General features: G+C 30.4%; 1 protein-coding gene across 3 annotated transcripts in view; it reads right to left on the bottom strand.

The window, feature by feature from the left end:
* Positions 1-27,811, bottom strand: part of LOC127734768 (cAMP-specific 3',5'-cyclic phosphodiesterase 4C-like) — a 280,406-nt gene that overhangs the window by 197,082 nt on the left and 55,513 nt on the right. Inside the window, exon 1 of one of the 3 annotated variants that reach the window (XM_052244803.1) lies at positions 25,785-26,276. The exons of the other annotated variants lie outside the window; for them this stretch is intronic. Within the exon in view, the coding sequence (XP_052100763.1) occupies positions 25,785-25,873 (89 nt within the window). The 5' untranslated portion in view covers positions 25,874-26,276. Of the gene's footprint in view, positions 1-25,784; positions 26,277-27,811 lie in introns of those variants that run through there. 3 annotated transcript variants of the gene reach the window in all.

The raw sequence follows: 27,811 nt of genomic DNA, 5'->3' as shown, positions 1-27,811 counted from the left end.
TTAGCAATCAACTAGCAATGATGTACATTAAATGGTAAACAGTCTGACGTCATAGCTTAGCAATCAACTAGCAATGATGTACACCAAAGGGTAAACAGTCTGATGTCATAGATTAGCAATCAACTAGCAATGATGTACACCAAATGGCAAACAGTCTGATGTCATAGATTAGCAATCAACTAGCAATGATGTACACCAAATGGCAAACAGTCTGATGTCATAGATTAGCAATCAACTAGCAATGATGTACACTAAATGGTAAACAGTCTGACATCACAGATAATAAAGTCTGACATCACAGATGATAAAGTCTGATATTACAGATTAGCAATCAAATAGCAATGATGTACACCAAATGGTTAACAGTCCGATATTACAGATTATGAATCAATAGGCAATTAAGTACACCAAAAGGTAAACAGACTGACATCACAGATTAGCAACCAAACAGTAATGGTGTATACCTAATGGTTAGAGTGTCTGGTATCATAGAGAAGCAATCATAACCCAAGTTGTAATTCCATTTATCAGAAAAATACAGGAAACTGAAGAAGAAAAAATTTCAAAATTTTGATCTGGATACTGTCTTTTGGTCATTATAGAGCCTAAATGTTGATGCTGTTGCTGATGATGATGGAATGTAGGATCCCAATGCAGCAATATAAAAGTTGCAGACTCAACAAAAATCATTATGATCAACATTGTCAATGGGAGTTAAAATCCTTATGATCAACATTGCAAATGGGAGATAAAATCATTATAATCAACATTGCAATTTGGAGTTAAAATCATTATAATCAACATTGCCATTTGGAGTTAAAATCATTATGATCAACATTGCCAATGGGAGATAAAATCATTATGATCAACATTGCCAATGGGAGTTAAAATCACTATGATCAACATTGCAAATTGGAGTTAAAATCACTATGATCAACATTGCAAATTGAAGTTAAAATCATTATAATCAACATTACTAATGGGGGGATAAAATCATTATAATCAACATTGCCAATGGGGGGGGGGGGGGGGATAAAATCATTATAATCGACATTTCTGAAGGGAAATAAAATCTTACTTTTTGTAATCATTACCAATTTTATAAACAGATAATTTATTAATATGTGATAATGTAATTATCAGTACTAAGTATTGACTTATAGGTTTATGATATCACAGATATAATGTTAAATTTAGTAATGAATTTTTAGTAATGTTATTAGAGAGGGGGAATTGTTCTGACCACCATCAATGGGGTATCACTGCCATTTTCATAGACAGTTATTAAGTATTAGTGTCACAAGATATAAACACTCAGGTTTGTTATAAAACTAAGTAAATTAGTAATGTAATCATTTGCTCTGGGATTTGGTCTAGCTTTCCATACTAATTGGAATGTTTGAATCACTATTTAACATCTCTTTTTATAATTCATTTGATTTTTCCCCATACATTGACAATTTTCATACTGGTTTACATTAAGTATTAGGAGTTATCCCCCTTCCATCAATCTGTGGTAGCTCAGACCAAATGTTGGTTTCAACTAATTAAAACTGCAAAAGGATAAATCAATCTTTTTATCAATACAGACATTTCTGCTTTAATACTTTTACATTAAAATTTAACCTGGTGGTATTTAGAAATATTGAAACATAAGTTGTTTACATCAGAAATTATTTGCAGGTGATATTTTATATACCCATATGTTGTAAGACCAATCGATTCATACAGTAATTATGTTTTATGGGAATTGTGTTGATTATAGAAGTATAACAATTGCCATGTAGAATCAAATTAGTTAAAAAAAATAGAAATTGTAGTGACATTTTGTTCCACACACCATCTGCTGACTGAACAATTGTAGGATCTATATAATGGGTTTCTTATCATAATTCTAATAATCATGTAAAAATGCTCTGTTTTAACTAATATGTTTTTATTTTTATTTAATTCTAAAACTTAATGTGACAATACTGACTTCTTTACATTTGCTTTCATTCATGTTGGTGAAAGTTGGTTTCTCAATAACATTGTTGCGAGTTCTTTTAGTTTTATCACAAACTTTTGTTTTGACATTTCTTCAATAATCTCTGCTAAAATAACAAAACATTTTCACAAAAACTGCTGCCATAATTTCCAAAGCATAAATCATTAACCAATTTTTCAATAACACTACATGTGCTCATCTTGAAGTATATTGAACATTACTTGTAACTCCTACTACATAAATATTTGTCTGGATTTAAATATGTCCTCTGCATAAATATTTGTCTGCATTTTAATGTGTCCATGTGACTATATCTTCCAAACCTCATTATTAGGGCACTCCATAATAAACATGGTACCCCAACATATTCATGTACCTGTTCAGAGTACCTTGTCTTTAGTCATAACTTTAGGTTTTAGGACATTTTAGTGCTGCTGATAGTCTGTGTTAAAATTAAAGAGAGCACGCTCACATACCCCACGCTCCCACATTGTCACTGACAAAAATCACACCAGATTCCTAAGTTCAAAGACTCATAATTCATATAAAATCAACGGATAAAAAATTTCTTGTTGCTATGCGCATCTACATATTATGTCCTTATTATCTACAAAGTTTAATGAAATTCTATTGTGTGGATTAAGAGTTGTGATGACAAACTGCTGCAGAAGTTTATTTAGGGCAAAATTCTATGTTCAAATGGGCATAACTTCTAGAAAAAAGCTGAATCATAATTTCCTGTTGATATGCACATCTACATAGTATGTTCTTATTATCTACAAAGTTTCATGAAATTCTGTTGTGTGGATTCAGAGCAGCTGCCATGACAAACCGTTGCAGTAGTATATTTAGGCAAAAATTCTAAGTTCAAAGGGCACAACTCCTACAAAAAAAAGTTGAAACAAAATTTTCTGTCAATATGCACATCTACAATGTATGTCCTTATTATCTACAAAATGGACTTTGTTCTGTGGGGTATAAACATTTGTTCTGTGGGGTATAAACATTTGTTCTGTGGGGTATAAACAGACTCAGGGTTATTTAGAGCTAGACATATAGTGTAAATGTTTGTATTTTATTGATGACAGATTGTTGATGACACTATCTTCTGGTTATTGTGTCACTAGATAGCTACCAACTTTTACCTTACAATTCCTTTTATTATAATGGTAAATATATGGTTGGTGATTTTTTTCTCAGTATATAAAGTAGCTCTCATTCCGTGTTTTGTTGCAATTATCTGCATGCTTGCTAAAAAGTGTTCTACACCAAACAATAATGTAGTATCACTTTGTCTTTCCACTACTGTTGATGAAAAGTTTTCTTGGCTTTACAGTCCAGTGGCAAACATTTCATGCATGTTCAGGACAGGAACAATATGAATTAATCAAATCAACTCTAACTAATCAAATCGTAGTAAGACTTCAATTATAAAATTTATTGTAAATTCTGTTATGCATCAGTTGTTGAATAAAACATCTATAATAATAATATAATTAATACTGCATCAAGTTTCCATTACATGCACATGACAATTGTATTCAAGAGAGATAACTCCAGTATTCCTCAATGTTTGTATTGTTACTTTCAAAAATGACAATCTTAATTAATCAAGTTGATAGAATTATTATTTGACATTTGTGAGGTGACATGCATAATTCATTTTATGATGATAATATATTTGCCTAGAATTTTGATCAACATCTGCATAAATCAATAATCACAATTAATGTACATGTTCATTTTCTATAAAGTAAATTATTTTTTTCAAACTCAAATAATGAGAATAATTTGAGACCTATTTTGGGACATCAAAACTGACCCATTCTCATTAAATCATAGCAATTAATTCTGACAAACAATAAATAAACTATCTCATTTAATCTTCCCTGAAATGAACCAATTGATTTCTGAAATGAAGCTGGGTTTTATTTCCCATTTATTACTGATCAAAGTCAAAGCTGAAGTATAATTAATATCTGGTCATAATGAAGGATAATGTAGTGAGGACAACCACATTAATAATTCTACATTTATCTTATTATACATGACACTACATAACTAATCAATATTCTCTTCTTTAAGAAAATATTACTTTTTAAGTTGTTTCTCTAAAATGTGGAGCATTATCATTTGAAGTTAGATATTTTTCCTTGGGAGTATATTATAATAAATCTTTAGCTTTTCCATCTATTTTTCATATCTACAAAAGAGCCAAAAGAAAGAAGGTTCATTATAAGTAATAAACAGTGCAACCAATTATTCTACATTTTTAATGAGGACAGGTGGACAGACAACCATATATATTTTGTCTTTGATAGACTTATAAAAAGGGCTTTATAAGAACGGGCTAACAATCATATTGTAACTGAACCTTTGGCTGTTGCACTTCCAGACACAGAACTTGTATCATTGGAATCTTGAAAGGTTTAAACTGATTTTGCTAGTGTTTCATATTTGTGTCTTGTGAATAAAATTAGGTGTGTGGTATGCAACAATGAGACAGCAACCCTACAATACAATAAAACCCCAAAAATCCATTTAAAGGTCAACATATAGTTTTCAATGATACACATATGTCCAAACCATATGCCAATCTCTATAACATATCAATGATACACATATGTCCAAACCATATGTCAATCTCTATAATATATCAATGATACACATATGTCCAAACCATATGTCAATCTCTATAATATATCAATGATACAACACATGTCCAAACCATATGTCAATCTCTATAATATATCAATGATACACATATGTCCAAACCATATGCCAATCTCTATAATATATCAATGATACACATATGTCCAAACCATATGCCAATCTCTATAATATATCAATGATACACATATGTCCAAACCATATGCCAATCTCTATAACATATCAATGATACACATATGTCCCAACCATATGTCAATCTCTATAATATATCAATGATACATATATGTCCAAACAATTTGTCAATCTCTATAATATATCAATGATACACATATGTCCAAACCATATGCCAATCTCTATAATATATCAACGATACACATGTCCAAACCATATGCCAATCTCTATAATATATCAATGATACACATATGTCCAAACCATATATCAATCTCTATAATATATCAATGATACACATATGTCCAAACCATATGCCAATCTCTATAATACATCAATGATACACATATGTCCAAATCCATATGCCAATCTCTATATATCAATGATACACATATGTCCAAACCATATGCCAATCTCTATAATATATCAATGATACACATATGTCCAAACCATATGCCAATCTCTATAGTATATCAATGATACACATATGTCCAAACCATATGCCAATCTCTATAGTATATCAATGATACACATATGTCCAAACCATATGCCAATCTATCAATGATACACATATGTCCAAACTATATGCCAATCTCTATAATATATATATATATTATATATTTAATTGATCCAACTTTTTTTGTACTATACATATGTGGATATCTATTTTTCTTTTTTTCTTTTTGGGCTGCTTGTTTGTTATCTATATCAACCACACTTGCAATAAAATGCATTAGTATTAAAAAAAAACAACATACTATAGATTCTTTATCTACGTATTCTTGTTGTAAATGATGCCCTTTATGGGTTCTTGATTAGATTAATAAAATTCTTATCTTATTCTTTAAGAACTTAAATAGTTCTCGTTTAACTTTTTTTTTTTTTTTTTTATCTCATTGTTTGTATTGTATTATGAAAAAATTATTGATGTTGTAATGTTTATGCCCTTTGGGGCCCATAATTGGAAATAAAATATCTTATCTTATCTTATCTTATATATCAGTCTAGACAAGCTGGAAATCATTGAGGAAATTTATTGTATTTCCTGACTTTTTTATACCAAATCTCTGAACTACTTTTACTCCATACATCAACCCCTAACATTTGATTAATCTTACAAAAGATAAAAAGATGTGATGAATGTCAGCCGATTCCTCTTTAATTCTTCAATACAGTGATTTACTGCCCGACTATATAAAATCTCTTAGCTTAAAAACAGATCATTTTAACTTCTTAATTTTCTTTTTCACTTGATTTTACAGTTTAATTACCGTAATTTGTAAAAACTGAAGTTCAAAAGAAATGCATTTAAATTAATGCAGGTTAATATATTTAGAAGCAAAAAGGCCAAGGACTAACAGAGTTCTTATTCTTATTTAAATGAATTTGATTTACACAACAGATTTATGGACATATAACATTTCAAATTGTAAATCTGTTATTAAGTAGGGATAATCTTTCCTCATGTTTCTTAATATAAATACATGTCAACATGTTCCAAAGGATTTGGTAAACTATTCCTTATTATACACCTACAACAACAATTACTTGTGCATTCTTTAAAACTTTATATGCCTGGATACAAAACTCAAGTTTAAGAAACAAAATAGACACTATTAATTGATTATTTTAAGTTCCCAACTTTGGGAAAATGAAGTTTGTTCTAAAAAATCACCTTAATGAGAGGTGATCAACATGAACATTAGTACAAACTTTCTGGAAAGATACAAATCATCTATGTGATCAGGATTTCACTTATTGTTTTTGGTTTTCCTTTTCAAATTGCCTAACATTAACTATACCATAACCTGGGTTTGTACATTGTAAAAAGAAAATACTTGTTTATGATTCACAAAAGAAGATCAGCATAAAACAAGGAAAATGTGAATTACTGAAAAATAAGAAAGTGATGTGGCAGTCATTGAGAGAAAAAATATACCTGCCAACTTTTCTAAATCTCAATGGGATCTAATACATCTCTTTTGTCATGTCATATTTAAGTTTTTTTGTCTAAAATTCTATGGTTTTGAATGAGTATGTATGTGCTTAAATGTCATGCTCCCTCCTTGATATGTTATAGAGGATTTCAAGAGTCAGGTCAAGACAGTGCATGGAGAAAGTTGGCAGGTCTACAAATACTCAAATGGCCAGGTTGCAATCCTTCAATTTGTAATATAAATGGCCAAATAAATGGTTAAAACACTAAAATTTGATATGCTTTAACAGATTAAACAAAAATACTGGAAAGTTAAAAGGCCATAGGTTGAAAACTTTAGGATGAGTTGATTACACAAAATAGGTACCCTTCATGAAAAATGATGCTGAACATTTACTTAGTTTTTTCCTTTATCTGGAAAACATACCAAAACAGAGGTAAACACAAACATTCTAGAAATGTTTAAAACTATTAAACAAACAGGTACCCTCTTTTCCCTGGACTGCCCTCAAACCTGATATTCACAATGCTATAAGCAGGACTTGTAATAAAATGTATTAAAAGCTATACAAATAATTAAATAAATATCCTATCGGAATCTTAACACCTAATCTATCTTGTGGTGAAACTAAATTAGTCCTAGTGTGAGTGGACGGAAGATGACACTAACATTATAGATGGAGCATCTGTCACTCAATTACCCCAACAATTAAATTAGTCTTTTTCTCCTAATGTTTTATTTTGATCCAAATAGAATGCAACAGGTTGAATACAATAACATGAGCCTGTATTGATTACAAGCTAAACAGTCTAATGTTTTCATTTTCTGCATTTTCATGATCATTCCAAAGAAAGCCTTTTTCCTGATGTAAAGCTATGTCATATTAATTGTCTAACTGACACCTTAAAGCAAAAGATTTTAGCTCGTATCACAAAAGAAACCTTTTGCACTCTTTGTCAAATTTACTTCTGTCTGTCTGCTGATTTATTATTTGTTTCTATGTTTCCTTGGCTATATATTAAGTATATATCCTATGCAGGTATTGTTGGCTTGATTCGGACCAAAACATAAATTAAAATAAAAATTAAAAAGAAATTTTTCTGACAATTTGGTCTTAGATGCTTCAGTGGTCCCCAAAAAGATGTTTCTTTATATTTCTCATCATGCCTTATGGGGTTGAGATTCAAAAACAACTACATAACCCTGCAACAACACAGGTTCCTTGATAGTGGTTCTCTGTTGTTATATCTCAAGGTTTTTGGGTGGTTTTTTTTGTCATTTGGGGAATTTAGTGTTGATGACAGATCCCTGATAGTCTCTGTTTAATTTAGACACAACATTTTAGATAAAGGAGTGATTTTACCCCAAATCTTTGTTTATTCATATGTAAAACCAAATCCACTACAGGTGGCCATATCAGTAGTACGGCAACAGAGTAATGAAACTTGGTGAGTATAATATAAAAATTTCTCTTAAATTTTAGGTGTTTTCAAGAAGCAGCTCATTGAAGTTTCAGCTGGTTTAAGAATAGCCTATATTGGCTGTGGCAGCCATTTTATTTGACCATAGTTACCCCTCCTAAAAAATTGTATTATCATCCCCAAACAAATATCTTTCGAAATTGGTTTCATTAAAAGCAAGCGAGAGAAAAATTGACATGTTTATCAAGTAAAACAGCTGAGCAAGAGACAATTAAGTGAAAATTATAAACTTGTCAAGGTACTAAAGCAGGAACAGAGACATATAATATGTCTAATAGTTTTATATAACCACTATACTAACATTAAAACACAAGATATTTCCAACCAGTTATTTCCGAAAAAATATTTCTGGAAACCTAAGTCTGATGTTAAAGTTATAATTTGAATCAAAATTACACTTTACACCAAGAAGAAATTCCTTGTACAGAAAAACAATTTAATTCTATCAAATGACATGATTAACCATTATTTAACCTTGGACTGACTATTAAACTTAATCGTCTTCCATAAATGTCCTGGAATTACTATTGGTCTAAATTTGTATTACTCAGTTACAATAATTGCAGATATAAAGTTTCACAGTTACGAAGCGAAGTACATGTACTATACTATAGTAAAATTGAGCTGATGTAAACGGACTTTTGTCACGACCATATTTAACTAAAGTCTCTTTGAGGATGGGGATTGATTGAAGAAGATAAGAGGCCACACAAGAATTACATTTATTTTTGTTATTAGTTAATGACACAACAAACCAAAATACACCTACTTCTCTCCCTAGGTGTGTCCATGAGTAGTGGGATAAGAATAAATCCTTCAAATACCTTGCAGTACCTAGGAGAAAACAGTATTGTATTTAAAGATTTGAGAGCAACACTTGGTGATTTGATGGTTGCAAATTGAGTTAACTGGCAGTGCTTTGAAGTATCCATTAAACAGATATTTGCTACCAACAAATAAAAAACTGATGTCTACAAATCTTCAAATACAATAATGTTTTCTCAAACCTCATGCAACTCAAACACTGTTAAATCTAGCATTTCAAAATCACTTGTATGACGTTTGTATATATAAAAATAAGAAGATGTGGTATGATTGCCAATGAGACAACTCTGTGTCTTGGAATAGATGCCCTGAAATTTGCACTTTATTCAATCAAAAATAATCATCATTGCATTCGACTTAAGTATTACAAGTAAGACAAACTGCATTTCTTATGATTTATTTTCTTGTAAAAGCTCAAAACAAAAGACAAAAACTCATTAAGTAGTTTCTACATAATCAGTCTTCCTACAGTTAAATGTATAACAATGTTCACACTTAAAATTAAAATCATATCAGACAAAAGCTATTAAAACATTCTCATAGGAGTGCTTACAATAAACATTTTATTCACATCTATTTTTCCCTCAAATTTATGCTCTTAACATTCATGTAGATTTTTTTTACAGTACACTGTCATAAACGTCAATTACCATGGAATAACAAACCATATATGTACCTTAAAACAAGTCAAACTAAAATTAATACTTCCATAGGTTTGCAATGAAATACCAAAGTATATGAACTCCAACAATGAATTACACAAAAATCTAGTTATTTTTCTTGGTCAGCAATTAAATACTGAAGAGTTAATAATGTACTTCAAAAAATGATTGATTTCCCGAGGTACGCAATGAAATACTGAAGAGTATGTACCTCAATACAAATCACTTATTTCCTTTCTTAATATTCATCCTTTTTGGCTAATGGGCTATAGAGAAGTCATTACAAGTAACAATGTACAAGGATTTCCATCTATAGAATGCAGGGCTTACTTACAATGTTTTAATAGGAATAAAAAGAGATATAGTCAACCATCAAGGAGACAGCTGATAAACAACAAAAAATAACCAAATCATCTTACAAATACAATCAATGTCCAAAGCATCAAGCAATTTCTACATCATTTAGCATCTTTATTTAGGTCTATAATGATACAACTATCAAGACAATCAATTTCGATCCATAAACAGTTTCCACAGTTTCTATAGTTATGGAAAAAAAAACAGAGAAAGAAATCTTGACAACAGGAATTTAAAATCATCTTTTTACTCCTTGTTTGAATTAAAGTATGTTTTATATTCTAAATCTCAAAGGTTTTGACACAGTCACTGTGGCCAGTAATTTTGTTTTATCATTACAATGAATACAATGAAAAGCTATCTAACTATTGGTTTTTGCAGCTTGTCTCAATCAACTGAAATAAATGAATACTGACTCAATCAAAAGTTTAAGTAAGTACCTAGGTTAAAGTCCTGTGTGTTTAAGAAAAAAAACTAATTTTCTTTATTACCAGTTGCATCTTTTTGTAACACTTCCTCTCTATACCTCAAAAATTGGATTTTTTTTGTAAAGTTGATTGGTCAGTATGAAATAATTGGATTATTTTTACTTTAAAACCTCATAGACAAATTTGAGAAAACAGTTTAAAATATCATCAAGTTAAAATGTTTTTAATAAAAAGTCTGAATATACTAAGATGTAAAACAGCAGTCATTAAAATACATGTAACATTAAAGTTGAAGGGTCAAATTCAGTGAAAAGCAGGTCATCTGACACCATTTACTCAATCTTTTACTTAACATCATATACATATGAACCAAAAATCAGCTAAATATGTATATGCATAATGAAAAAAGTCAAGAACACTGCTGGATTTCAGATGGAAGGAAGAGGGAAAGATGTAAAGACAGAATGAAGGAAGGATAGAAGTACAATATAAGGAGGGTACATAACAAAAAAGTTCAGAATTCTGAAGGATGAAATTAAGCTCTATTCAAAAACTAACTGGCCAAAATGGTACAAATCCTTCCTATTATGAGACATATTCTCAGCGTTGAAATTTCAGTATCTAATGAGGCTTTCCAATGATTTAAATTGTGAACTATGGGCTAATCTGTACTCATTAGAATACAAAAAAACCTCCCTGCTGTGCTACTTACACATACACTTAAATAACATCACTTATTAATTCATGAAAACCTAGGACAAGATAGGTGGAAACATGTTACATTATATTTGTCATCCCTGGATTGAACTTTAACAATACACATTTCTTCTTCAATGATCCAATGTCATCCGTGTCTTTCATGTCAGAAAACAACACATAAAGGTTTTATACAATAAAACTATGCATTATCAAGCATTTTCTCCTATTAAATGTTTGAATTGAATACAAATGGAGTACTTAACCATCCCCAACAATGACTCCCAGAGTCATCAACAGACAATCAAAATAGGCTCAGACTTACAAAATAAGTTTACCTTACGATCTTTTGAGGCCAAGGGCTAATATACATAAATATACATAAAACTCTCATCTTTTTTTCAAGTTTTATTGCTTTAAAATATGGATTAAAATTACATTTCCAATGATTTATTAGTGATTTTTTGTGACAGCCCTTTTTATCTTGATCAGATAATAGAATATTATTATGATTTACCAACAAAACACTGTCCTGCACAACCTTGTATAAGCACCAATTGATGAAAACTATCATATTTTTAAAAGCACTCAATGACTATACCTCCTTGTACCAATGACCTTTGACTGTTGCCACAGAAAGGTAACATCTTGTCACATTTAAGCCTTCCTCCACAAGCAAAATGAAGAACCAAACTGATGAAGCTTCCATAAATAACCCTTGGTGTACCAATGACCTATAACCTATGACATCCCGTCAAATTCAAAATAGCTTCCATGTAATAAAGATACACAACAATAAAACCTTCTTGAACCAATGACTTTTGACCACAGATAAACCTGTCACATAAAGATCTTCTGGGGTGACAACAAGTCACAACTATAATCAAAATGAGGCTAGCTGCAGCTTTCTTTACTTAGACTTATAGAAGAATAGCACAAATGTAAACTGTAACCTTTCTTTGTTCTAACTATATTCTAGAATAATGAGCTGCGCCATGCGTGCATGATACGCTTGTCGCTTTTTCAACAAATAAAGTTCCATAACTCCTCAATGTCATATCAGATATTAATAATAAAAAATAAAATGCTTCGCTGGGGTGCAGCTTGATACGACCGCAGAGGTCGAACCCTGAACAGTTGGGGCAAGTATGGACACAACATTCAAGCTTGATACAGCTCTGAATTTGGATTGTTATTAAATATTTGACACAGCATAGGTTTCTGACACAGAAAGAATGTGGTCTAAGAACTTGATTTTTTTTAATTTACCTATTATGGTCCAATGTCCAAAATCAAAATACATGGTTAGATTCAGCATATCAAAGAACCCCATATATTCAATTTTTGTTAAAATCAAACAAAGTTTAATTTTGGACCCCAACTTGGACAAACTTGAAAACTGGGCCCATAATCAAAAATCTAAACACATGTTTAGATTCAGCATATCAAAGAACCCCAAGAATTCAATTTTTGCTAAAATCAAACTAAGTTTAATTTTGGACCCTTTGGACCTTAATGTAGACCAATTTAAAAAACAGGATTTAAAATTAAAAATCTAAATACACGGTTAGATTTGGAATATCAAAGAACCCCAATAATTCAATTTTTGATGAAATCAAACAAAGTTTAATTTTGGACCCTTTTGACCTCAATATGAACCAATTTGATAGCGGGGCCCACAAATAAAACATCTAAATTCATGGTTAGATTCAGCATATCAAAGAACCCCATATATTCAATTTTTGTTGAAATAAAAAAAAGTTTAATTTTGGACTCCAACTTGGACCAACTTGAAAACTGGGCCCATAATCAAAAATCTAAACACATGTTTAGATTCAGCATATCAAAGAACCGCAAGAATTCAATTTTTGTTTAAATCAAACTAAGTTTAATTTTGGACCCTTTGGACCTCAATGAAGACCAATTTGAAAAACGGGACCCAAATTAAAAATCTAAAAACACGGTTAGATTTGGCATATCAAAGAACCCCAATAATTCAATTTTTGATGAAATCAAACAAAGTTTAATTTTGGACCCTTTTAACCTCAATATGAACCAATTTGATAGCAGGGCCCACAAATAAAAAATCTAAATACATGGTTAGATTCAGCATATCAAAGAACCTCATATATTCAATTTTTTTTTAAATCAAACAAAGTTTAATTTTGGACCCCAATTTGGACCAACTTGAAAACTGGGCCCATAATCAAAAATCTAAATACATGTTTAGATTCAGCATATCAAAGAACCCATATATTCAATTTTTGTTGAAATCAAACAATGTTTAAATACTGGACCCTATCTTGGACCAACTTGAAAACTAGGCCCATAATCAAAAATCTAAACACATGTTTAGATTCAGCATATCAAAGAACCCCAAGAATTCAATTTTTGTTAAAATCAAACTTAGTTTAATTTAGGACCCTTTGGACCTTAATGTTGACCAATTTAAAAAACAGGACCCAAAATTAAAAATCTAAATACACGGTTAGATTTGGAATATCAAAGAACCCCAATAATTCAATTTTAGATGAAATCAAACAAAGTTTAATTTTGGACCCTTTTGACCTTAATATTGACCAATTTGATAACGGGGTCCACAAATAAAAAATCTAAATACATGGTTAGATTCAGCATATCAAAGAACCCCATATATTCAATTTTTGTTGAAATCAAACAAAGTTTAATTTTGGACCCCAATTTGGACCAACTTGAAAACTGGGCCAAAAATCAAAAATCTAAATACATGTTTAGATTTAGCATATCAAAGAACCTCATATATTCAATTTTTGCTAAAATCAAACAAAGTTTAATTTTGGACCCTTTGGACCTTAATGTAGACCAATTTGAAAACTGGACCCAAAATTAAAAATCTAAATACACTGTTAGATTCGGCATAACAAATAAATAAATGTGATCAAAGATTTTACAAATCTAATGCGCCATACTGTGCAATTAAAGATTACTTCTTGAAATTTTTCAATATTTGAAATTTGAAAAAAAAAATAATATTTGAAGAATAATTCTTTTTAATTTCTGAAATCTGAAATGAGAAAAAATTGACCTCCCACAATTTTTTTTTATCCCCCCCCCCCCCCTTTTTCCCCCAAAAAATTCTTTCCCTCAAGATATGGTCATAATCTCAATTCAAATTTCCAATGGAGTTGGCAACCATAATTACCCATTTAAATTTACCATAGTGCTAACTTAATCTATTTTATAATAGAATTAAAAATAATATAGTGTCAAATCTTTCATATGGATTTTTTTGTAAAACAAAAAAGATGCAACATTTGCAGATATTTTTACTGGTCTTCCATTATAAATATGCATTTCTTTAAACATAATTTAAAAGCAGTGTAAGGGAAGTAACCAAAACGTTGTATTTGGATTACCTCCCTTACACTGTATTAAATTATCTTTATTGTTCATTAACCATTACTTTATACATAATTTAAAAGCAGTGTAAGGGAGATAATTTCAATGATGTATTTGATTTATCTCCCTTACACTGCTTTAAATTATGTTTTGTACTAAAGTATTTGTCCATTAACCAGGACAACCTTGTTTTTCCCCCTTTTTTGCCCCTAATTCCTAAATGGTTTGAGCTATAACCCCCCAAAGCAAATCCTAACCATCCCTTTGTGGTATGGAAACTTGTAGTATAATTTCAGAGAGATCCATACACCGTTCCACAGTTATTGTCTGGAAACTAGAAAATGCTTATTTTTGGCCCCTAATTCCTTAACTGTTGGTACCATAACCCCCAAAATCAATCCCAACCTTCCTTTTGTGGTATTTAACCTTATGGTCAAATTTCAAAAAGATCCATTCACTTAAACTAAAGTTAAGAGTGCAAAAACCAATGTGTCTTCGGACGACGACGACGACGACGACGCCAACGTCATACCAATATACGACCACAAAATTTTTTTGCGGTCGTATAAAAACTAAAGGGAGCTTATTTTAACAGATATAAACCAGTCTCCAAAGTTTCATGAAAACTGCTTAAAGCATTTTTGAGTTATTGTACAAAAACTGGAATATCCCCCCATTTTTTATAAATAAAAACCAAGACCTCTAAAAGGAAAACTCTAAAATTTATAAAAATTGAAAGGGAGCTAACATGAGTAGATATACACAATTTACTAAAGTTTAATGAAAATTGGTTTTTGCATTTTTGAGTTATTGTCTGAAAACTGGAAAATCCCCCTTTTTTTATAAATAAAATCCAATAACTTGGAAACGTAAAATCTAAAATTTATAAAAATTGAAAGGGAGCTTACATCAATAGATATCAACAATTCACCAAAGTTGCATGAAAAATTGGTTAAAGTGTTTCTGAGTTATTGTCTGACATGTTGACGACGGATGGACAGATGGACGGACGGAGGAGCAGACGGACAGACGGTATACCATAATATGTCCCGTAAACGGGTGCATAAATTTTTTTTAGCAAAAAATGTAAACTCAACAAACAAATAAAAAATATACATCAGAATTTTTTTTATCTGGAATGCTAAAATCTAATTTGAACTTTCTATTTTTATGCTTAAAAAGCTAAGTAATCTTTTGACTGTGAAATATCAAATTAAAAATACCTATACTCGTATATATTTGTCACTTTGTTTTGAAAAAAGGTTTTTTTATGCAAAAACCATAATCGTTAGTCCTTACCTATAATGTCTTTTGTTGATTTGTAATAATAACTGACAACAGCTGTAGATAATGATATGGAGTACTTTTACCCTTCCAATTGATTTCAATAAGACAGCAACACAACAATCAACAGCAAACAACTGACAACAGCTGTAGATAACGATATAGAGTACTTTTACCCTTCCAATTGATTTCAATAAGACAGCAACACAACAATAAACAGCAAACAACTGACAACAGCTGTAGATAACGATATAGAGTACTTTTACAATTCCAGTAGATAGATTTCATTCAGACAGCAACACAACAATCAACAGCAAACAAAAATAAGCACCTAGAGCTCATAATTTAACCTTAACAAACCTTCATTTGAAAGGATCCATATGGCACCAAGTATTAACAAAATCATAATTATTTTTATGTCATTTAGAAAAGCAATGGGACAACCTCATTTACTGAAATAACATTTGTCTTTTGATATTAAGGTCAAATTTCAGTCCAAAAATTATTAATTTTCTATCTTCATGTTAGAATCATTCGTAAACAATTCAATTTTTTAAATGGAGATTCATCCCTAAAAGGATTTTTGTCCTCCATGAAGTTACTATTATGAACAGATTTAAGACATTGAATGAAGAATAATTATTATACAATCCCTTAGAAAGGAGAAATAATTTTATATCATTGATTGATTGGTGTATAATGCCACTTTCAGCACTGTTGGCTATTTTGTGACAGCCAGTTTTTATTGGTGGAGGAAGCCGGAGTGCCTGGAGAGAACCAAGGCCTTTGGAAGGAAAACTGACAATCCTAGTTAATTACCAATAAAGACAATATTAAAAAAATATCTTTAAAACAAGAGTGTTTAAATGATAACCTTTAAGTATAAAGTTGATTCAAAGGATCATATCTAAATTGAAAAGTTCTATAAACAATATGACTGAAAAATAAGGATGTGATATCCTGTTTGTGATAAGGTTTCTGTTATCACTGTAAACAATGTTTAGAGGTTTTACAAGAAAAACAACAATTGTTAATGAAATAATGGTCAATAATGCAAATATATGCTGATATTTTTCTCCAAAGTGGGATATTGAGACTGATCATCAGAGAGATTTCTGATGTTGGGAGATTATCGCAAACTTGTGGACAGTTGACTCCAAAGAGTAAACCAACTGTAATTTAAAAAGGGAAAATTAATCAAAGGTTTATTTTGGTCAGGATAAAGAGATTAAGTAAAATTATGTATGGCAATAATCTATAAAACATAAATATTCTTAATCTACAAAACATAAATATTCTAAGTATGATTAAATATTATAATGTAACTATTCCCAATGTTTGTTAAGAGGTCAATATTTACGTATAACTATGTCTTAAATGTAACAAATCAAGTAATTATTTGTAAATATTTATACTAACATTTTGTATACATGTTTAATAATTATGACTATTCAAGGATTAATGACTTTTAAATATACATTCTGGAATCAAACAAAGAATTTCGTAAATAATTAGTAGGTGCTTAACAAACAAATCACATAATATATTTACCCTAATCTTCAATCTTAACCAGGGCATTAAGGCATTATTTAAAAGGCAAATTGAGTTTTGTTCCCAAAGGATAAAAAAACTAGTACCCTAGTACCAATCTGACCTTAACTGCCAGTAATCAAAAACTTACATAAACCCAGACAACCCCATGCAAATTTACAGTTTCATATAACACTGTTGATAAGAATAATTTCCAGCCAAAAATGTTTTTATATACCATAAAATGATTTTGTTCCCAAAGGATAATAAACTAGTCTTCTAAATGAGAAAATTAAGTACCTCATCTTGGACAGTAAACAATCAAACTTTAGGAAAACTAAACTGTCTTTCTATTTTTTTAAAATAAAAGAAGAGTTCCAACGTCCCCTGTGTTGCAGATATTTTGTCTGTCAAAGGACAATAACTATAACTTTTAACTCCTTTTTAAAAAAAAACTTTTTATAAATATCTTACAAAAATGTAGACTTAAGATCTTACAATGCAATTTTCCATATAATTAATATTTCAAATGGGCATAACTCTTTTAAAAATATTTGATCTGCACTGATTTTTTATTTTGTTCGAAACATTAATGATATAAACCTTTGAAATAAATTTCTTAAATAACTGGCAAAAATTGTACATATGAGAGCACTTACAATGCAATTTTCTATATAATTATTATTTCAAAAGGGCGTAACTCTTTTAAAAATACTTGATCAGCACTGATTTTCGAACTTGTCTGAGACATTGCTCTCATATAAACCTCTGATTTAAATTTCATAATAATCTAGGTTATTTCCACGTTACCCACAATATGTTGTGCCACTGACAACTATGGGGATTTTTTAGTAATAAAAACAAGAGACAATGTCTATTCCAATATAACACAAAAAAGTTTAATAAGTTTGCATCAACATCTACAAAGCACAGAAAGTTTTCTATTAACCAATCCTATAAAAAATCATAACCCCCTAATACATGTCAAGTGGAGAGTTGTCTCATTGGCACTAATACCACATCTTCTTATTTCCAAGTATTTTAACTAAAGCTATAAATACCTGTACAGGTACTTCAAAACAGTATGATATTTGTGCATCATTAATATTCTATTTCACAATAAAAAAAAAAAAAGATCGGTCCTTCTAAACCAGGACTTGCTGTGTAAAGCATCTCATCTTGGGGGACTAAATAATTACAATGCAAATCCAAATTGTAGGTCTAAATTACAAAGAGTCCTTGTTTTAGGATAATTTCAATTAGCTAAGCAAAGATCAATATGCTGTAATAAAAACAAACTAGATCAGAAGTTTATTCAAACCAAATAACAACTGATTGTAAAATGCATTAGTTAACAATTAGCTTTGATTTTAAAGCATGGAGATTCTACCAGAAATGAAATAAATATGTCATTCTTAGTTCTGTATATTCTATCCAATTACTTATTGATTTGGTTAATTAAGGGGAAGAATGGAGTCATGTTATGCTGTTGTGTTGTCAGACTGGCAAGTTTAACAGATTTTCTATAGGAATAAGTGTTTTGTTGTCCAGCTATTATACAAACTAACTTCTGTGATGTAAAATCCTTCTTACCTACTTCATATTTCCTAGGAAGGAAATCATATTCACATATACTTTTTTGTTTGGCATAAGAAAAGATTACGGTATCTTAATTATATTGTATCTATACTGCCTATGAAAAGCTAAGGAATAACTTGTGCAGCAGCCTTGACAATTTTGCCTTGCCTATTGTCAAGGAATTGGCTGATGTACAATATTGACTTCAACAGCCTATTACCAAGGAATTGGCTGCTGTACATTGTTGCCTTGCCTATTGCCAAGAAATTAGGTGCTGTACATTATTGCCTTGCCTATTGTCAAAGAATTGGCTGTTGTACATTATTGCCTTGCCTATTGTCAAAGAATTGAATGCTGTATGGTATTGCCTTGCCTATTGTCAAAGAATTAGCTACAGAACATTATTGACTTGCCTATTGTCAAAGAATTAGCTGAAGAACATCATTGACTTGCCTATTGTCAAAGAATTAGCTGCTGTACATTATTGATTTGTCTATTGCCAAAGAATTAGCTGCAGAACATTATTGACTTGCCTATAAACGTATAATTTACAATTTTGGTATTCAGCTGAATTTTGTCTCCGAATGACCTTAGTTCTGTCTCTGAATAACCTTCTGATGTCAAGCAACAATCACTTTTTAATCACGACGTCAAATTTTTTATATTGTGATGTCAGACGTTACGGGAACTTGTGTGATTTTAAGTAATGGCGGACAAATTTGCATACAAGTGTAAATACGTCTATTGTCAAAGAATAAGCTGCTATACATTATAGACTTGCCTATTGTCAAAAAATTAGCTGCAGAACATTATTGGCTTGGCTATTGTCAAAGAATTAGCTGCAGAACATTATTGGCTTGGCTATTGTCAAAGAATTAGCTGCAGAACATTATTGGCTTGGCTATTGTCAAAGAATTAGCTGCAGAACATTATTGACTTGGCTATTGTCAAAGAATTAGCTGCAGAACATTATTGGCTTGGCTATTGTCAAAGAATTAGCTGCAGAACATTATTGACTTGGCTATTGTCAAAGAATTAGCTGCAGAACATTATAGACTTGCCTATTGTCAAAGAATTAGCTGCAGAACATTATTGACTTGGCTATTGTCAAAGAATTAGCTGCAGAACATTATTGACTTGGCTATTGTCAAAGAATTAGCTGCAGAACATTATAGACTTGCCTATTGTCAAAGAATTAGCTGCAGAACATTATTGACTTGGCTATTGTCAAAGAATTAGCTGCAGAACATTATAGACTTGCCTATTGTCAAAGAATTAGCTGCAGAACATTATTGGCTTGGCTATTGTCAAAGAATTAGCTGCAGAACATTATAGACTTGCCTATTGTCAAAGAATTAGCTGCAGAACATTATAGACTTGCCTATTGTCAAAGAATTAGCTGCAGAACATTATTGGCTTGGCTATTGTCAAAGAATTAGCTGCAGAACATTATTGACTTGGCTATTGTCAAAGAATTAGCTGCAGAGCGTTATTTAATTGCCTATTGTCAAAGAATTGGCTGCTGTGCATTATAGCCTTGCCAACTGTCAGGAAATTGAAGCAACAAGACCACTTGTGTTGCCTACAGCTAGAGAGATCAACGTAAGCAGAGTTGTTGCTTACAATTAACTTCCTGGAAACAGCATAAAGCAACACTTTCATCAAATCTAACAATGTTGTATGTTGATATATATAAACATTAGATCTGTAAATTGAAAGTCAGTGGCTTTGCACTAACAAGTAATTAACAGAAACCATAAATTAACAATAAAAAGACTCACCCAGATGTTTATTTGTTTGATGTTGTACATATTTCAATGTGATGAGCAGACATTTTAGAACATAAAACATACAAGGAAATATATTTACTTTGAAGAAACAAGAACTGTTAAGTTGAAACACCAGCCTTCTTAAGTATAGAAACATGCACACTTTGAGGATTCTCATGTAGTGAAAATAGTAACAAGAATTTCTAAGTTTTGAAGTATTTAATTTATATAAAGGAACAAGACAATATGTCACCTTCTTTTAGGCTGTAAATTTATGTTTCAGGGACTCCTTTCAATGGTCATAAACTAATGTTCCAACAGCTTTCACAACAAATATTATAATGTTAGTAGGTTATACTGAGATGGTCATGTCTTGAAGTCACAACATTGGTTGAATATACCATAGTTCAAACTTTGATAGTCAATCATAACATTTTGGGGATTTTAGTGGCTAAAAATTACTCATGATAGAATGCTTTAGATTATTAAATGGAGAATTGGAGAGTTTTAAAGATTTTAACTAATGTCTTTCTAGGTAGAAGTTGGAATTTGGGAAATTGACCATATACTGAAATAAACCCATAATTTCACAAAATTCATTGTATCATTTGGCATAAAAAAAATAAACCAAAAAAGGGGATACAAGTGATAAATACACCAAAATGTTTCCAGAAATAACCAAAAATCATGGACAAGAAGGAAGAAATCACATTTAGGCAATGAAGAACACACAATAGACAGAGTCTGTAACATACAAAAAAAAGGTAAACTGAATGTATATATATATTTCTGATCCATGAAAATCTTTTCGCATAGATACTTTAAAGTCTGTAGAAAAAAGCACTCCTATTTACACTTGTTCAAATGAAATTTAAACGACATAATTTGGTTAGGTATATTACATGTTATGATTGGTATAAATATCTCTTTTTAATCCATATACTTGACAATAGGAAATAAATTTTCAATCTGCAATCTTTCCTCTCTAATGTCATGTTTTGATTACTTCTGTGTTCACATAAAATTCAAATATTGTATAATGACTCTCTGCCCTTTCTATGTTATTTTCTGCCTATATAATTCATATTGAATTCTTCCAGTCACCATGACACCACAAAAAGCATAATTTGGTAAACCAATGAACTTGGACCCAAGAGGTTGAATAAAACTCCAAATTTAATTTAAACGTCAATATATATAATGTCTCCCAGCTTGCATGAAATTAATCAGCTTTAGTTTCAATGCAATCAACTGATTACTGTTTGACAGAAAAACAAAAGAATTCCTCGGTTGTTATGATCAGTATTCAAGTCGCAGGATCCGGTCATCTTCAGAACATCAATTACAGAGAAAGCATCAAATTTATATCACTCTACATCGTTGTAACATGTTATTATTGAATAAATTCTACTCACTGAATAAAATCGTCAACGTTATATTCTCCTTATAAGTTTCTAGTCAATTAAATCAAAAGATCTGTGAAGTTCATACCCATTTACATTATTGAATCAGGGCACTTTAAGTATGGATACTTAAAACACTCTGACTCAATATGTGAAATGAAAAGGGTCAAAATAAGTAAAATAAGAACCTTTATATTTTTTCTCTTCTAGCAATACTGAGATTCTCTGTTCAGTCTGATGAAATTAAATGAGATAGAGTTTTAAGGCAGTTTTTCTGATACGACTGCCTTTTTGTATGTAGTAGTCTATCTGTTCTAGATATACCATTAATTTAAGCTGAAGGCATACATGCTTACTTGAGAATTTACATGTTCAAATTGTAGCTTTCATTCTCATTTTCTACCTGCATCTGTTGTTAGCCATACAGTAATCAAGTTTGATTATTGATATATTTACATTTCTTTCATTATATTGGTTTGAAAAGGAAGCACTGAAAGAACATTTCACCAAAACCATTTTCTTAATGTCATCAAAATCAGAACAGCCTTCGTAAAAAAAAACAGTTTTCTGAAGAATCAATGGTGCTTTGTTTTCCATGTTGGGTTAACGTCTACATCTGTTTACTTGACTACAGCAGCTGATGACTTTATAACTAGTTATAACATTGATTGCCTAATGAATTGAAGTCAAGGATTCTCTTCTCAATCAACTAAACCTGTTTTCTCAATTCATCTCTATTTAACCAAAATATAAGTCAAATAAAACATATTTCCCTTCACACTTCGATATCTTAGGTCAATTCTTTACTAAAATACATAGAACATCTTAGCTGTCCAATTATATCTCGAGCTTTTACAGTTAAACCGGTCAAAAATAGATTTTTAAAACTTTCACAAAATACACAGAATATCAATATTAAAACTATCTCAAAAATACAAAAATATTTACTTAAAACCTGAATGTACAGTTTAAAAATGCATCTACTTTAAACCTGAATTTGCAGTTTTAAATAATAAAGACGTAGAATATTACCTATAATTAAACCTGTCATGAAAAAAACTTAACATGTTATAAATTCACAAAACATCTCTACCCTTAAAACCTGTCATTAAGAATAGTCTACAGTTAAGCCAGTCACAAATCATGTATAAAGTCTACAGTTCAACCTGTCATAAATACAAATAAAATCTACAGTTCAACCTGTCATAAATACAAATAAAATCTACAGTTCAACTTGTCATAAATACAAATAAAATCTACAGTTCAACCTGTCATAAATACAAATAAAATCTACAGTTCAACCTGTCATAAATACAAATAAAATCTACAGTTCAACCTGTCATAAATACAAATAAAATCTACAGTTCAACCTGTCATAAATACAAATAAAATCTACAGTTCAACCTGTCATAAATACAAATAAAATCTACAATCAAACTTACAACACAGTTTAACAATATAACATCACATATAACCCAAATCATCTACTGATAACCCTGCCTTTGGAAGAGAAGTTGCTATTTTATAAGAAATGAGTTACCATTACAATGTATCTGTTGCACTGCTAGGATCTACTGTTTTAAAGACGAATAAAAGCATCAAAGCAGTTTACAATCTATTTTCCCCATTTGTTTTATCTAAAATAACATATTCTGCACCCTTCATATATGTTCATTTTCATGAACCTTTCAGTATTTCAGAGACATCAGGAAACTTTATCTTCCAGTATATCATAGATATCAGGCCAATCTCCTGACAAATCTAGCATTCTTTATACCCATGTTAACATTGTCTACAGCAGTAATCGTCACCACAGATATTACTATACAGCTTACTACTCATACTAAATAAATGGCTATTGTAAATTATTGTCTGGATAGCAATATATGATTATATCTACATGTTTACACCCCCCACCCCCCTGCCCAAAAAAAAAAAAAAGTTCATAATCTTACTGAAACGATGTGTACAATACAATATGTGTTTTGTATGTCCAATATGTAATTCTATATTAAAACACATGTTCATATTTTGGTATATTTTTATAGTTTTCCTTTTTGTCCCCATTTTTCTGGATAAATTTCAAACACCTGGGCTAGATCATCTAACAAGATTAAAACAGGAAATTTAAGTTTATATACTTAGAATAGTGTAGAAAACGGATACATAAATTGAGATAATTTATAATTTTTAAACAACAACCAATTCAAACCTTAATACTCCAATAAAAATGTTTATTAATGGACAACTATCTGTAAATATCAGACAACAATCTAATACCCCATGGCCCTAATACATGTAATATGTATATACTTATGTACAACAAAAACTAATATCCCATGGACCTAATACATGTAATATATATATACTTATGTACAACAAAAACTAATATCCCATGGACCTAATACATGTAATATATATATACTTATGTACAACAAAAACTTGCAGGTATTGAAAAAAAGCTCCATTCTAATATTACATATCAACAATGGAAACAGCAGAAACCGTCAGGCTCCCCCAAATTTGTCATATATACAAAAGCAGGGCCAATTTTCCCGGTATTTGTTTCACTCACAGAGTTAAAATCTAAAAGTATTCCAATCCTACTGGAAATCAAATATTTAAAAATCTATATCATACACATTTTTTCATAAAAGCAAATTGCTCTTAAACTCTGAATGTTGCAGGCATTTTGATACAAATTGCAAATTTTGCATGTTTTTGTCAAACTTTGCATCAGAGAATGGCGCTTAGCAAAATGATTTTTTTTTTTGCACCTAAAAGACAATACTTAGCTTTACGTCAAACAGAATTTTGGATTTGTTTAATGATGTCGTGAATGTTTGATAAATAATCAAAATTTATCAAAATCTGTCAAAATTATGGTTTTGAGCTATCTTCTGGCATTTATAATAAGGTGATATTTTTGGAAATATATCATAATATTGCTGAAAAATTTTTAAGTACACGAAATTGGCTGGAAAATTAAGTAAAGATTGAAAAAGGCCCTGGTGTAAAATGAATTCAGGGGGAAATAAGCCCCACCTCTTCCTTCATAAGCACAGCTATTTTGCACTATGTAGTCACAATGTTATGAAAACTGAATGCTGTTCATCAAAAAAAAAAATTCTTAATCACATCTTTCAAACATATGGTTACATGTACACATAATTACTTCCTATCCTATAATACATGCCCATATATCAATAACTTAAAAAGATCTGAATACATCTATATGTAAATACAGTATAAACACAACACTAACATAAAAACATGTCAGAGTCCCCCTCATGTCCATAGAGTGGCATCTGGTCATTTATAATAAGCCACCATCTGCTGTAGGACTTTCTGATGGGATTTTAACTTTGAATGTAATATATCTTATTGAACAACATTTGAAACATCCTACCCTAACTACTTACTCATCCAGTATGTCAGTTAATCTGCTTATCTATCATAAAACAAATAAAATCTCTCTTATTTTGTTAAGATTTTTATTGGAGAGATAAAGATTCACCACTTTCTCAACCAATATATCCAAGAGGACGGTCAACTTATCAAACCAAAAGAAAACAATATTTTATGTTCCTGTTTTCATTCATCATTCTAAAAATATTTTGAAAAGTCTTACCGTACATTGGCTAAGGTGTGGCGACGACTTTGGGTGAGACTAGTTCTGTATGCCTTAAGATCAGCCAAATCACCACATTCAGCCTCCATTATCCTAAAACTTTCTATCAAATTTTCTCCAATTTGTTGAAAGTAACAAACACAAAATAGCAATAAATTCTCAGGATATTGAAATTTTCTCAACACTGAAATTCTATAATTTGTTGCACTTGCGATGGTTACAATCCAACTTCTACTAAATATCTGCAATTCTACATAAAGCTTTCATTACTATACTTTCTTATCTGCTATCTGCAGTTCAAGCAATCTGATTAAGTTTTTATGGTTTTTATTACTTCCACAATTTAATCCATCCAGAAGTGATAGAATTAGTTCGGACAAATCAAATCATCACCACAGAAAGGACAAGTTCATTAAATATAATAGCGATATCTGTCAGATATTGACATACTATTACACCTGAACACGATTACTTGTATCCCTTGGCTAGTTTCTTTGAAGACTTAAAACAAATTAATATGTACCTGTATTTAATCTGTAGATTAATACACACCTATGAAGTACTACAGGCGGTATTTTTTGACGAGTGATAGAGATCAATGTATTGATTGTATCGACAGGGAATTATCTACCTTGAGACGCATATGTTACAGAAAATGTCATAAGTCATAATACATCATAAACAGTTTTATAAAACTCCTTTCCTTTTATATAAAACCATGAAATTATAATACGTTAGGTCTGACATGAAAATCCTAGTTTAATTTTAACATGAATACAGTTTCTCTACAACCAGTAGTAAACAATTTCATTACATACAATTTAACAATTAACACGCTCACTTTCTCCATAAGTTGCATTCTATAAAAACTAAAATTATTATAATTTTAAAGTTATCTTAAAAGTTTAATTTCAATTCCTATATAATATAACATTCTTTCAGGCATTTCAAACTATCAATTCCTCACAAAAACTTCTCATTAAAAGTTTAGATTTGACATCTGTTGATGATGTAAGGTGTGTGATTTCATTTAAATGGGAGACCTAATCATTCCTCCTACGAATGGGTTACCTATTGCATACAATCAACCTTTTATAAGTTTTCTACTTATCCTATATCACTGTCAAAATTATGATGGTTTGTTGGTGTTGAATGCCACTTTCCACGCTCTTGGTTATATTGTGGAGACCAGTTTTAATTAGGATCACCAGTAATGATCAAAATTAGGTGCCAAAAAAATTGTTTCAGAGATAAAAACATTCTAATTAACCCAATGTTCATTTTCTTAATTTCAATGTTTATTCATTAAATCAATATTACAATACAGACTGAATTAACTGGAATCAAAGGATAAAAACACATGTCTAATGAAAAGACTGAATCTACATATTCCAAAGAAAATCAACTTGAACATTATGTATTTACAAAGGTTGTATCAAAAAAGATTAAGGACATTTGTCTTTTTGACTGGTGCAGAATATTTAAAACAGAAATTCCCCTGATCACCCATGTTTTATTGATAGTTTCCAATACAGTAAAATCATCCAACCATCAACTAGAACTCATACAACTGTGTTTAGAAATCAGATATTATCCCTACCCCCTGAGAAATCACACACTACTTCTTTTGATACGATGTCTGAAGTTGTTTCATGGCAAGAACAGACATTCCTAATCCATCAACAGTGAATCCCATTAACCTTAGCAAAGCTTAAGTGGTTAATCAACAGAAAGTTATATATCTGATACTTTATTCAATAATTATCTGTATTGTTGAAAATTAATCTCCGTTATTAAGTGCTGTTACAGGTTACTTAAATTGATCAATATTATAATCTTTTTAATAAAGAATTTATTGAAAAATTAGTATTTTGTTTGTTGATTGTCCTTTGTGGTTAAGATACAGGTAATAAATGTCCTTTGTAATTAAGATACAGGTAATAATAAAAAGTATAAACAAAGTATTAAGCTTCATCACTGCAAAGGATATAAGGATATCTTAGCATATCTATTTACTTTTCAAAAAA

The sequence above is a fragment of the Mytilus californianus genome, unplaced genomic scaffold (assembly GCF_021869535.1).
Source record: "Mytilus californianus isolate M0D057914Y unplaced genomic scaffold, xbMytCali1.0.p SCAF_1, whole genome shotgun sequence".
Lineage (NCBI taxonomy): Eukaryota > Metazoa > Mollusca > Bivalvia > Mytilida > Mytilidae > Mytilus > Mytilus californianus.
Note: the sequence above shows the minus strand (reverse complement) of the source record. Positions and strands in the feature narration are given on the sequence as shown.